Source organism: Mus pahari, chromosome 3, assembly GCF_900095145.1.
Source record: "Mus pahari chromosome 3, PAHARI_EIJ_v1.1, whole genome shotgun sequence".
Classification (NCBI taxonomy): Eukaryota; Metazoa; Chordata; class Mammalia; order Rodentia; family Muridae; genus Mus; species Mus pahari.
Window position 1 is genome coordinate 66,155,392 of NC_034592.1, and position 12,278 is coordinate 66,167,669.

At 40.7% G+C, this 12,278-nt stretch overlaps 1 protein-coding gene across 1 annotated transcript in view; it reads left to right on the top strand.

Annotated features, from left to right (window-relative positions):
• Positions 1 to 7,593: 7,593 nt before the first annotated feature.
• Positions 7,594 to 12,278, top strand: part of Dnajc10 (DnaJ heat shock protein family (Hsp40) member C10) — a 41,219-nt gene continuing 36,534 nt past the window's right edge. Inside the window, exons 1-3 of the mRNA XM_021192221.1 lie at positions 7,594 to 7,942; positions 9,393 to 9,742; positions 11,033 to 11,195. Of these exons, the coding sequence (XP_021047880.1) occupies positions 9,539 to 9,742; positions 11,033 to 11,195 (367 nt within the window). The 5' untranslated portion in view covers positions 7,594 to 7,942; positions 9,393 to 9,538. The remainder of the gene's footprint in view (positions 7,943 to 9,392; positions 9,743 to 11,032; positions 11,196 to 12,278) is intronic.

The following is a 12,278-nucleotide window of genomic DNA, read 5'->3' on the forward strand; positions in this document are numbered from 1 at the left end:
GGGTTGATTGCAAAAATGCTGGTTCCTCTCTGGCGTGACTTAGGGTTCTGGATCTAAGCCCCATGGTTGCAGATATTGCATACGAGGTTCGACCCGAACATCCTTACAAGCTTGAATTCTTCAAGTACACCCTGGCCCTAGCAGGTTTCCGTGGAGCTCAGCAGATCTCCAGCCTCCAGATCTGCTAGGAAGGAGTCTAAGAAGGAATCACCTCAGACAGGTGCACCCCAAACTTTCACCCCTCTTTACTCCTTTGCGTATTCCCAACATACTTTTTTTTTTAAGTCCTTTTAATTGTGCTTAATTTCTCCATTTCCTTTTATCTGTTTTTTTTTTTAATTTGTTGACTTGTTCACAAGAAAAAATAATTCTTAATTGTATCAAAACACATGCAATTATTACTTTCAGGTGACAGCTTGATGAGATTAACGAGTACTTAGAAAACCGGAGGCAGCTTGTTTTTGGTGAAAGGATGTTTTCAGAGAAGATAGCCAGCTGAGTCTGCTGGAGTGGAGAAAGTCTGCCCTCCGTTAGGATGGGCGTTGTCCAATCAGATGAGAACCTGGGTGGAATAAGGAAAAGAACTTGTCTCTCTCCCGTGTAAAACTGCAGACACACTCTCCCCTGCCCACAGACATCACAGCTCCTGTCTTTGCATTCCAGGACCCATCCATACTTCAGACACTCTCCCCTGCCCATAGACATCACAACTCCTGCCTTTACACTCCAGGACTTCTGTCCATACTTCAGACCTCCAGTTTGAGGCTGGCCCTTCCACCACCAACTTCCCTGGTTCTGACCCTTTAGGACTTAGATTGAGCTATCTAGCAACAGTATTTTCTGAAAACATCCTTAAAGAACACCCCCAACAAAATCTGTCACCAGTTTCCTAACTATTTGATGTTAATCTCATCAAGTTGACATCTAAAAGTAATTACTGCAAAAACTCTTACATGTGTTGATACAACTAAGAATTGTTTTTCCTGAGCCGGGCGTGGTGGTGCACGCCTTTAGTCCCAGCACTCGGGAGGCAGAGGCAGGCAGATTTCTGAGTTCAAGGCCAGCCTGGTCTACAAAGTGAGTTCCAGGACAGCCAGGGCTACACAGAGNAAAAAAAAAGAATTGTTTTTCCTTATGAAGGTGTCCAACATATAGGTAGTTATGGGTCCTCAAAATTTCCCATAATTATAGAAGCCAGTTCCTCTAATAAATATTCTCGTATCTGTTTGTCTGTCTGTCCTCTTGATATTCTGCCCCACTGAGAACCTTGATTGGTGTAGTTACCTCCCATGCACAATGAATTAAGCGTATCATATTATCTTATAGCATAGTGTCCGATTCTTTCCTTTAGCCCTTGTTCACCTCTTATTTTGAATTGGCTTCCTTCGGGTCTTTAGAAGTAAACCCGTTCCCACTTATAGCTCATAGCTTTTCTCCCGTACATAAATATTTTCTATTTCTATGTGTGCATGTTCCTTAAAAGTTTTTGTCCATGTTTGCCCTCTCTTTTAGGACAATTTCAAATTTGCATGTGCCCCTGAACCTGTCCTGAATGGAAAACTAGCAACTTCCAGGGCTTCTGTCATGTGTAGCATTTTTTCTGAGCACTTCTCCGGAATGTATCATGGTCTCTCTTCCCAGTCTGTTGCAGGTGACTGTGATGCATTGCCATCAGAAACACCAAAGCTCTTTTACCGCCATCAGTCCTAGGCAGAATGCAAAGTTATTTGTTCTTGAGAAGGCAATACAACCCCATGAATGGTTTTGTGATCAGATCACAGTTCTATTAACAGGAATCTCATTTATTGCCTATGAAAATGTGAACTGGTATAGCCACTCTGAAAACTGTTTACTACTTTTCTTTTAAAAACTAATTATGCATTTACCATATAATCAGTAATAGTATTCCTGGCCATTAGTTCCAGAGAAATGAAAACCTATGCACACATAAACACACTCTGCATCCTACACACAAATGTTCAAAGCAATACTATTTGGCATAGTCCTAAACTGGAAACAGTTGAGGAGGCAAGTTAATAGGAGGCAAATTAAACAAACTATGATGTGTATACATTATGTAATGTTCTTTTAAAACGATGAACCTGCAAAAATGTAGATCAATTGCAAAGGTTTTCTGCTGAGAACGAGGAAATCTAAAAAGGATCACACAGGAGTTTAAATAACACTGTCAAGGATGATATTGTAAAGATGAAAAAAATCGTCATTCTTCCAGAGGTGGGTGTAGGGGAGAGGCCATGTGTGGGTAATGTGTGTATAGGGAGACCTGTGCCAAGATGGTTTGGTGTTGTGGCTATAATGGTTACACACAACTGTGTGTTTGCTAAATGTAAAGAAAGGTAGAAGCTATATGCCAACGTCAGTTTTCTGTTTCAATCTGAATCGTAGTTATATAAACCACACCCATGAGAAAGCCTGAGAGGAGCCTCACAGGAACTCTGTACTATTTTTCCCAAACTTCTCTCAATATGCAAATTATTTTTTAAAATTTTAAAACATGAATAAATAAACTTAATGGTCATATATATATATATATATATATATATATATATATCCTATATATATATATATAGAGAGAGAGAGAGAGAGAGAATTTTAAAGTTTAAAACTTATCACAACTTGGAATATAACTTAGTGTGTGAAGTCAGCCTAGGCTAAGAAGATCCTGTCTCCCAAAAAGCTTAATAAGCCCTCCTTTTTTTAAACACTTACTAAACACAATATCATTTTCCTTTTGACAGAGCTAGGTTGTTGTTCTCTTTCAATGTAAATTCATTCCTTGCATTCTGTTCTTCTGGAGAACCCTGACTAGTTCAATGCTTACAGAATATGTTATTTCCGAGCATCAATCAAATATTTTCTATAATTAAGTACATACTGCAACCAATAGATATAGGTTGCTCCTATGTCCAGCAGCCTCTCTCTCTCTGATGTTCAAAAAGAAAGTGCCGTGTCAATAATTAGTTTTCTAAGTCTAGCATATCCTCTTCCCGCCTCTTAGACAAGAAGTGCTCTTTGATATCTCAAAGTTCGTGTCATCCTTGAATCTGTGGCAGAAGGTGCTGGCTCTGTGTACCACCCAACTGGTGAGAGGTAGGGGTGCCTTTAGGTTCGCAGTAAAGCGTTATCATGGGCAGCAGGACAGCTGCTCTTAGGAGTTGCTCTTGACGGGTTAGCCTTTGGCTGGCATCCAGAAATTTAGCTGGTCAATAGTTTCCTCCCAATGGTAAGACTGGCCCATGGTGCCTAAACCACACAATGTGGTTGGAGCTGAATACCTACTGTCTTTCTGGGAGTCCAGGGCATCGAGAGCTGCTAAGGAGAGGATGATTTTGTGTCTAGCTCCAGTAAAACCTCAGGCATTTAGCCTTTATTACATTTCCCTGGACACAACACATAGCACATGTCAAAGCTTGTTTCTGGAGTGGGGAACCCTACACAGCTCCCCAGGGTCAGGACTTTGGGACCTTAGACCTTGTCTCCTTCAAACCTTGTCCAGACTCCTTTGCCTTGCAGATTCTGTCTTGGATTACTGTGTTATTTGTCTTGGTGGACTTCTGATAGAGACTACCTATGTTGAATCCAAAGTCTTTCACAACCGACTGTGGGATAAGTGCAAGAGGTTTACCCTCCTCTCTACTTTGGTTTCCTCCAAAATAGAATTGGCAACAGAGCCAGGAGTGCTGGCTCAGCCAGTACGCTCTCACTGCACACTGCCTGAGGACTCAGACTCTCACTGCTCCGACCTCCTGAGTTGGATTATCACAGCCAATGTTGGGTGGCTCACAACTGCCTGAGACTCCAGCAGCTCCAGAGAGCCTTGATATCTCTGTCTCCTGAAGTCACCTGCACATATCCGAACATAGATACACAAGCATAAACATAATAATTAAAAGCAAGAAATAAACTTATTTTAAAAAAAAAACACGAATTGCCAATAACAGTGCTTACCTCAGAGGGCTGTTGCGATAATTAAATGTATTAATGGGAGGTGGCATGTTTTAGGTAGCACCTGAGACATATGAGGTATATGCAGTTTTAGCTATAATTGTCATTTCACACTAAGAATGCAGAAGATATAGGCTGCACTCCAATTCCATCCTTTTGAATGACTTTGGATAAGTCATTCAAAGTCTTCCTGTGAGTGGAAGGAATAGAGGTGATGACTTCAGAATGTACCCCATGTCTGAACTTTCAAATACTTTAAGGAACTCTTTTTTACTAGAATCATGCATACTTTCCTCTAATTATGTGAGCACGTCACCCTAAAACTCACCATATGGACCATACTGTTTCTGTCGCTCATTTATCATTTATTTCTGCCCTGTGACTGTGAGCTTTACCCAGCCTCAAATAGTAGCTTTAGGAACAAAGGGCTACTCTTCCTCTTCATACAAACCAAATATTGATTCTTCATTCCACCCTAACGCATGTGTTGAATACATGCCAAGTTCTCTTCTAATGGGGCATTGGGGGAAGAAATAAAACCAAATTTCTGATCTCAAAGAATCAGTGCTGTAGACCAGCCAATAAGATGATATTCTTGCAATATGTGTGATTAGTATAACATAAAAGATAATGTGGCCAAATACACTTTCTTTCTACTGTGTACTTTGTTGTACACAGAAAATGTCTGCAGAAGAAACATACTGAATCTTGAGTGATACTTAGTTCCCCAGATGAAATGAAAAATTAAAAGGAAGTATCCCTCTTATGAAGAAAGTGTCATTGTGAGATTGTAGTCTAGCCCAGGTTAGACCTGAATGGGTTGAGTAGAACATCTGTCAAGGGAGCCAATCAGAATGTAGTAGGGATTCCAAGCTGGTTATAGAAGGGAGGGCCAAAACGGGTAATGGGAAATGGGTAACATGGAAAAGCAAATGAGTAGAGATCTCAAGGACAAGGGAACCCATGCTTTTCACCATCAGCAAAGAAGGCTACAGGTTTCAAAGGGAAAATTATATAGAATGAATACATTCTGTATCACATAGAAATGCATTGAAAATTGGAAGTATTGGTGTAACATGATAATTTTATGCACACAAACATGAATAATTGTGTATATGAACACACGGTCTCTAATAGTTTTGTAAGCATGACCTCTGCCTACTAAGAAGCCATGAGTGCTACAATACTAAGGAGAAGCCTTAGCTCTTGTAATCAAATACCATCTTCAAAGTAACCAAGACTTCATGGAGAAATAGCTCCTGTCAGCACCAAAGCAGGAAGAGCCCTGAATGACCCTAGAAATTCCTACTATGCACAAAAGCATCTAAGCTTAAAGAATGGTAAGATTGGCAAGATGGCACAAAAAAAAATTTAAGAGTTTTAATTGGCCAGATATAAAACTACTTAAATTTCTAAGTAAAAGAGAGTAACAGGTTTGATCAATTTCATAAAACAGGAATCTATGAATCCATAAAAATACAATAAATTGAAAGCTTAACAAGAAGAATTTATTTCTCCAAGTAGCTCCCCACAAAAACATCTTATTAAAAGAAAAATGTAACTTACATGGAGAAAATCACAAAAATCCTCCTAATCAAGTTATTTACCACTACCAATAATGGGAGAAATAAAAATTTGAGACCATCCGATAAGATAGTGAGAATAAAATGCCATTTGTTACTTGTCTATCAAATGTATGCAACCTAAACCGAATCACGAAGAATTTTCAATCAAGTAAAAATAGGAAGGCATCTATAACATAACTGGCCTGTATTCCAAACAAGTTTAAGACCTTGAAATCAAGGAAAACTGGATAAACATTTCTCATTAATAAGGAAGTCTATCACTACGTGCTAAACAGAAAAAAGAAAAATAGCTCCTTACTAGATCCTCACTGGGAAGTCTTACTGATAATTGGAAAAAAACAGAATCTGACATTTGTGGACTAGACACTGATAATGTGTTGACAGAAACTTCCCGTTTTTTGAAGGTTGTATTTATAAAAGAAAGCATCCCATCTGTGAAAAAACACACACTAGTTTTGGGAGGTCATGGGAGAAATCAACTTATTCCCAAACTATTGAGAAAAATAATTTTTTGTACTACACTTTTAATTCCTTGTAACTTTAAGATTATTTTCAAATCAAGCAAAGTCATCCTTACATAAAACATTTCATCACTTAAGACTCTTCTTCGGCTTCCCATTAAAAAGGGGGAGGACTTTTTAAATTTATTTTTAAAGATTTGTTTATTTTTATGCATATTGGTGTTCTGCCCACATGTCTGTGCAAGAGAGACAGAGCCTCTGGAACTGCCGTGAGAGAGAGTTGTGGGCTGCCATGTGGGTGCTGGGAATTGAACTCTGGCTTCTGGAAGAGTAGCCAGTAATCTTAACCACTGAGCCATAAAACCTCTTAAAATGAGCTGAAAGCTGTTGGGTGGTCGTTTCTACTTTTTGGTCTTGCTGTGGTTTGTGTTTCATATTTTTCCTTCCTAATTACAGATATATTTGAATAACAGGCTAATGTGTCCCTCCATCATCCTATTTATTGGGAGCAGTTAGTCTTTGCCCTTGTTACCCACCAGTACATATCCCAGAGAAGAGAAAATGGTTTACATACTGCTTTAAATTGCTTGCGACATGCTGCCTGTGCCTCTGTGTTTTCGCTGCTTTTCCTTTCCTAAGCATGTCTTCTTTGTATCCTCCCTTCAGGAGTTGCAAAAGATGTAAGATGCAACTCCAGTCCCTTACAGTGCTTTAAGAAGCTTCCTTATCATCTAACAGATAAAGTCGAAATGTATTCACTATGGTAACAAGAACCTACTATTAGCTTCCACTTGAATCTTCAGCTCTCTGTTTTGCTTTTAGATTTTTTTTTTTTCTAAGCAGTTTTGGATCACCGTGGCATAATGAATTAGGTTGCTTAAGTGTTAATCTCATTTTCCTCAATTTTTAGTTACCCATTTATTTATCCATTTTGAAATGTGTATGATAATCAGCAGTATCTCCCGATAATATTTGTAGGACTGAGTCAGCACATGTGTACTTCGGCCAGTTCCTGGTACCGGTTAACAGCTGCTACTCCAGGCAGTTTCTGCTGTTTCTGCCTTTGTTCGTTATACTTCCGCTTCTTTCCTACAATATGTTGGTTTAGCAACAGGTCCGGCAGCCATAAAATTATTAACTGACATCTGGTTAACTACCCAAAGGACTCACTATCAATTTCTACTTATTTCAAATCACGACCACCAGCTTCCATCGTTTCCTCTTTCAGGGACTTTAAAAGTGTCTACTTCAACGGTCCAAGTGTCATGACTCAAAAACTGCAGTTTCTGTATCAAATCGAGTAAAGGAGAAGATCAGAAGGCAGATTCACAAATCCAGAAATCCTGTAGGATGCTTCAGGTTTGTTGATACATAAAAGTTGTAAACAATTTTATTTCTAGAAAACTTTTTTAATTATTCTGTCTGGTCCCTGGCAAACGGGGTCAATTCAGGCGGGTTCTCCACTTTCTGCCAAATCTGCCCTTTCAAGGATACCCACCCTTTAACCAAACCTCGGGAGAGCCGGATCTCTCCACCCGGGTTTTCCCGTCGCCCTGGCAACGGGACCGGAAAAGGCGGGCTTCACACCCTTCCTTCCGCCAGCGATTGACTACAGCCGCAAGATGTCTGTGGGCCGCGCTGCGGGATGCTTCCCTATCTCTGGCTAGGAGCGGGACCCGCAGCCACCGCCGCAGCCGCACAGAAGGCCACGTCAGCCTCGGCGGTCCCGCCCGTCCCTCCCCGTCGCCCGCCGCCCGCCGGCTGGCCTTCGCCTACGCCTTTCCCACAATGCCCCGCGCCAGGCCCCGCCCCGCAGGCGCGACCGGAGCGGCAGAATTGCTGCTGCGCGCGTTCGCTGGCGCGGCGTCCGGTCCTGCCGGGTCCCGAGCTCGGCGGCCTAAGGATGGGGCAGTAGCTGAGGACGCCGAGGTGGGCGCGGGCCGGGCTCCACGCACCGCAGGGGCATCGGGGAGGGAGGGCGCCAGACGCATCCCACCGCCTCGGTGCCCCCATTGTGCCGGGTTCTCACGGCCCCCTCCACCCCACCTCTGCGGGCTCCCCTTCTGCTCGCACTTTCTAACTCGGGCTCTCTCTCCCTGGTCCGACCTGGGACCTCAGGCGCACCCTTGCCAGCCCCGTTCCCTCTGTCTTTCGCCTCTTCCCCGATCCCCGCTCTGGAGCGGTAGCAGCATCCATCACTAACACCGCGTTTACCTTCAGTCTCACTGGCCCCGAGCTGTTCAGTAATTCCCAGGCTTGCCTGAACCCACCCTAAGCCGAGGGACACCTTATCCCAAAGTCTTCGTTGAGATTTGCTCTTCATTTGTTTTCCTTCCTGCTGGTTGTCAGTCTGGGTATTTCTGGTTTTCTGTCAGTATATTTTACAAAGGGCTATTTGGGGGAGGCGGGTGAAAAGGGGGAGTTAGACATGAGGTGTGGCCTGTTCCCAGGTAAAGAGGAATACTTAGAAACATATCCGGACTTAAGCGAAGAGAGCTGAAACTGAGGATGTTAGGGAAGTTAGATCTTTTTTTTTTTCCCAAAGCATTTTAATATATCAAAGAGTACTAGTTTAGCTGTAAGGTTAAATGTTAGGGTTTTACCCTCAAGCATGCCTGGTGCTCTTTGTTTTCCTATTTTTTTACTCCAGACAGGAGCTTTACAGTGAAATTGCATTGATTTGCAATTATTCTTTTTATTATTATTAATAATAATAATATAAAATATCTTCTCTTGGTGCTAACACTTTAGAAAATTTGCCTGCTTTTTTAAGTTATCTATTTTTATACTGATGTTCTTAAACGGTTATGTAAAAGGTACAACCCCTTGGAAAAGCTTTATGCTTCCTTGTTTTTCCCTCGAAGGCATGTTCTACAAATGAGATTAGATTTTAAAAAGGAACTTGAACAGCTTTCCAGGCATGGAAGGAGCTGAAAGGGAAAAGGTATATTAGAAAAGGGCAGCATGCTGAGAGAGAAAAGAAATACTGCTGAATCTTATCCTGGTAGTGTCGTATTGACCAGAGCCTTTGTGTCTGTCCCTGTCTCTCTCAATATCTCTGTCTCTGCCCCTCCCTACCCCCTTCCCTTCCCTCTCCCCCTCCCTGTCCCCCTCCCCCCATCTCTTGGGTGTGTGTGTATGTGTTTCTTGTAAGCTAGCTAGCTACTACTCATTACCTTTTCCCTGCTATCTAGAGTGATTTTACAAGCATGCCTACCTGAATACAGAGGCATGGGAGGGAGCTAGAGAATAGGGGTTCAAAGCTGTTCACCGTGATGTGACCTTCAGCGGAGACTGTATTAGTGACTGTCACTTGGCAAATCATGTTATAAATGTTTAGTTTGAAAAGTATTTTAACTGCCTGGTTTGCTCTCTTTAGGTTAACATTTCTGAGCTGTGTTCCTGAGATGCTTAAGTGACCCTTGAAGTAATGTGGACAGAGATTCTCACGTGTGTTTATTTTAACCACCGGACCCAGCATTGTATCTTAATGTTCACATAAGTCAGAACTTTCATAAGAGAAGAATGGGAGTCTGGTTAAACAAAGATGACTTTATCAGAGCCTTGAAGAGGATAAGCCTCTGCCTTCTGATACTGTATGTGGTCACTATAGTGGGCACAGATCAGAATTTCTACAGCTTACTTGGAGTATCTAAAACTGCAAGCAGCAGAGAAATAAGACAAGCCTTTAAGAAATTAGCACTGAAGTTACATCCTGATAAAAACCCGGTAGGTAAACTTTTAAATATCTGGATATTTTGCTATGTCTCTATTTTCACTCTATTTAAATAAGCATTTGAAATGCTTAAGCATAATGCCAAAAATTGTAATTTGGGAACTGTAGATATAATTCAGAAGTAGAGCCCTTACACAGCACGCACAGGGCTCAGGGGTTTGATCCCCCCTACCTGAAACGCATAGTTCATCTGTTAAAGTAAAATCAGGAGAAGCCAAGTACAATGATTTTGTTGGTATCAGGTGCATAGTTACCTCTTCTCTGTAAACTGACTTCCAGCAGTAGAAAGACACTAATCCCCAAATCTCCTCTGTGAAGTGGTGATCATACTCAAGTGGGTGATGAAATGATAGAGAATAATCTGCCCTCAGAACAAAGTGTCCTGCAGATGTGACAGCAGTCACTAGTCACAGCATGCTCTAACTTTCACTCTTGTTTTCCATGCACGGCTCCAGCTTCTGACTTAAAATCTTATAAATGAAACCTTGAGAGCGCCAAATGGATTTACAGTTGTAACTATTTGATTGTGTACCCAAGAATCTTTAAAAACAGATTGATTTTGAATGTTATGGTTTTTTTTTTAATTTGAAGTTTTTTTTCATTAATTTTTTAGCTTGTCATATGAGAGGACATGATGGAGATAATTTCTGAAGTAGAAATTTATAAATGAAATTATTTTGTTCAATTATATAATAATTACATTATAAACTCTTAGTTAATTGTCTTTCCCACAGATCTGTATTATATTTAAATATTTGTTCTTGTTGTTTGTCTTAAAATTTCCAAGTGTGATTTCCAGAAGCCAATTCTGTGAAACAGTAAAAAAGTAACATTTTTCAGGCCAGTTTTGAATTGTTATCTTGGTATTATGTCTTATTTAATAAACTTGACTCATTGAAAAATACACTTTATGTTGAGTCTCAGCTGAGAACATTACCATTGTTATAGAAGTAACACAGTTTGGAGTAAAGGCTTAGGTTTTATTGCATTTTTTTTCTTTCAGCGTTTTTTACAAGAGAATTACTGATCTTTACCCATTGATCTTGTTTGGATACTTTCTATAGACGTGAGAAACTGTTGCCAAAACTCACACTTTCCCTGTTCTGACACTGCTTCCTTAGAAGGACTTCCTTAGTTCATCTTGATGATTCTTGTCCTGTTGCCCTGCCCTGCTTTTTCTGCTGATGTCTAGTGTTCAGGAATCTGGGATTAGTTAAAGCTCTTTTTGAAAAGATTCAAATTGTGCATTTGAAGTAACTATTGAATCTAATATTTTTTAACAGAATAACCCAAATGCACATGGTGATTTTTTAAAAATAAATAGAGCATATGAAGTACTCAAAGATGAAGATCTACGGAAAAAGTATGACAAATATGGAGAAAAGGGACTTGAAGATAATCAAGGAGGCCAGTATGAGAGCTGGAGCTACTACCGTTACGATTTCGGTAAGGTGGTGTTACTCCTGCAGTCTGAGTTGTCTCCTCCCTCACTCATGCTGGGACTTTATGCTCTCCACCACCAGACTGTCTCCCCACCTCAAGTCTTTCTTAGTATGAGTGAAAGAAAAGTGAGTCTTGTTCTGCTATTTAGTTTGTATATTTCATATATGTTACTTTGATGAGTGTTTTATAATCTACTCTCAAGCTGAGTTGAAAGGTAAGTGGGTTGGAATTCAGAAAATATTATGCATACATTAGAGTATATTGGTCAGATTAAACTTAATATTCATATGGATGGTTCCTGTTAATTGAGTGTTTTGTACTGTATGTTGCATTAGAAGTTAACTATTAAAGCTCTTCAAAACCCTGAAGAGCATTACATTACATGTTCCAACAAAAGCTGAACTTTTTAAGTATAATGGCAGCATGTCTGGTAAAACACTGACCTCTCCCAGAGCTCCCTGGGACTAAACCACCAATCAAAGAAAACACATGGTCGGCCTCGTGGCTCTAGCTGTGTATGTAGCAGAGGATGGCCTAGTCGGTCATCAGTGGGAGGAGAGGCCCTTGGTCTTGTGAAGATTCTAAGTCCCAGTATAGGGAAATGCCAGGGCCAGGAAGTAGGAGTGGGTGGGTTGGTGAGCAGAGAGAGGGAGAGGGGGTAAAGGGGATTTTTGGAGAGGAAACTAGGAAAGGGGATAACATTTGAAATTTAAATAAAGAAAATTTCTAATAATAATAAAAAAAAGTACCGTCAGTCCTCCTTGTGTGACACCTTTGTTGACCATGATTTTACATGGTGACAAGAATAAGCAAGAAAAACAAGAGGAGAGGGGGGCACAAAGGAAAGAAGGGAAGGAGGAAGAAAAGATCAAAGTCGCATCAGGAGTATGGTCACAGAACCAGTGTTTCCTCTTGTCACTAGTTACCTTCAAATGCAGGCTAAGACCTGACGTGCTTTTATATTAGGGTAAAGAAAATAAATTTATTACTGCAATTTACTGAAGACTTGAGTTGCTTTTGAAAATATTTAAATTTATTATCTACCGACTTTCTCCAGCAAGACCTGGTTTGCTATTTGCTTAAATA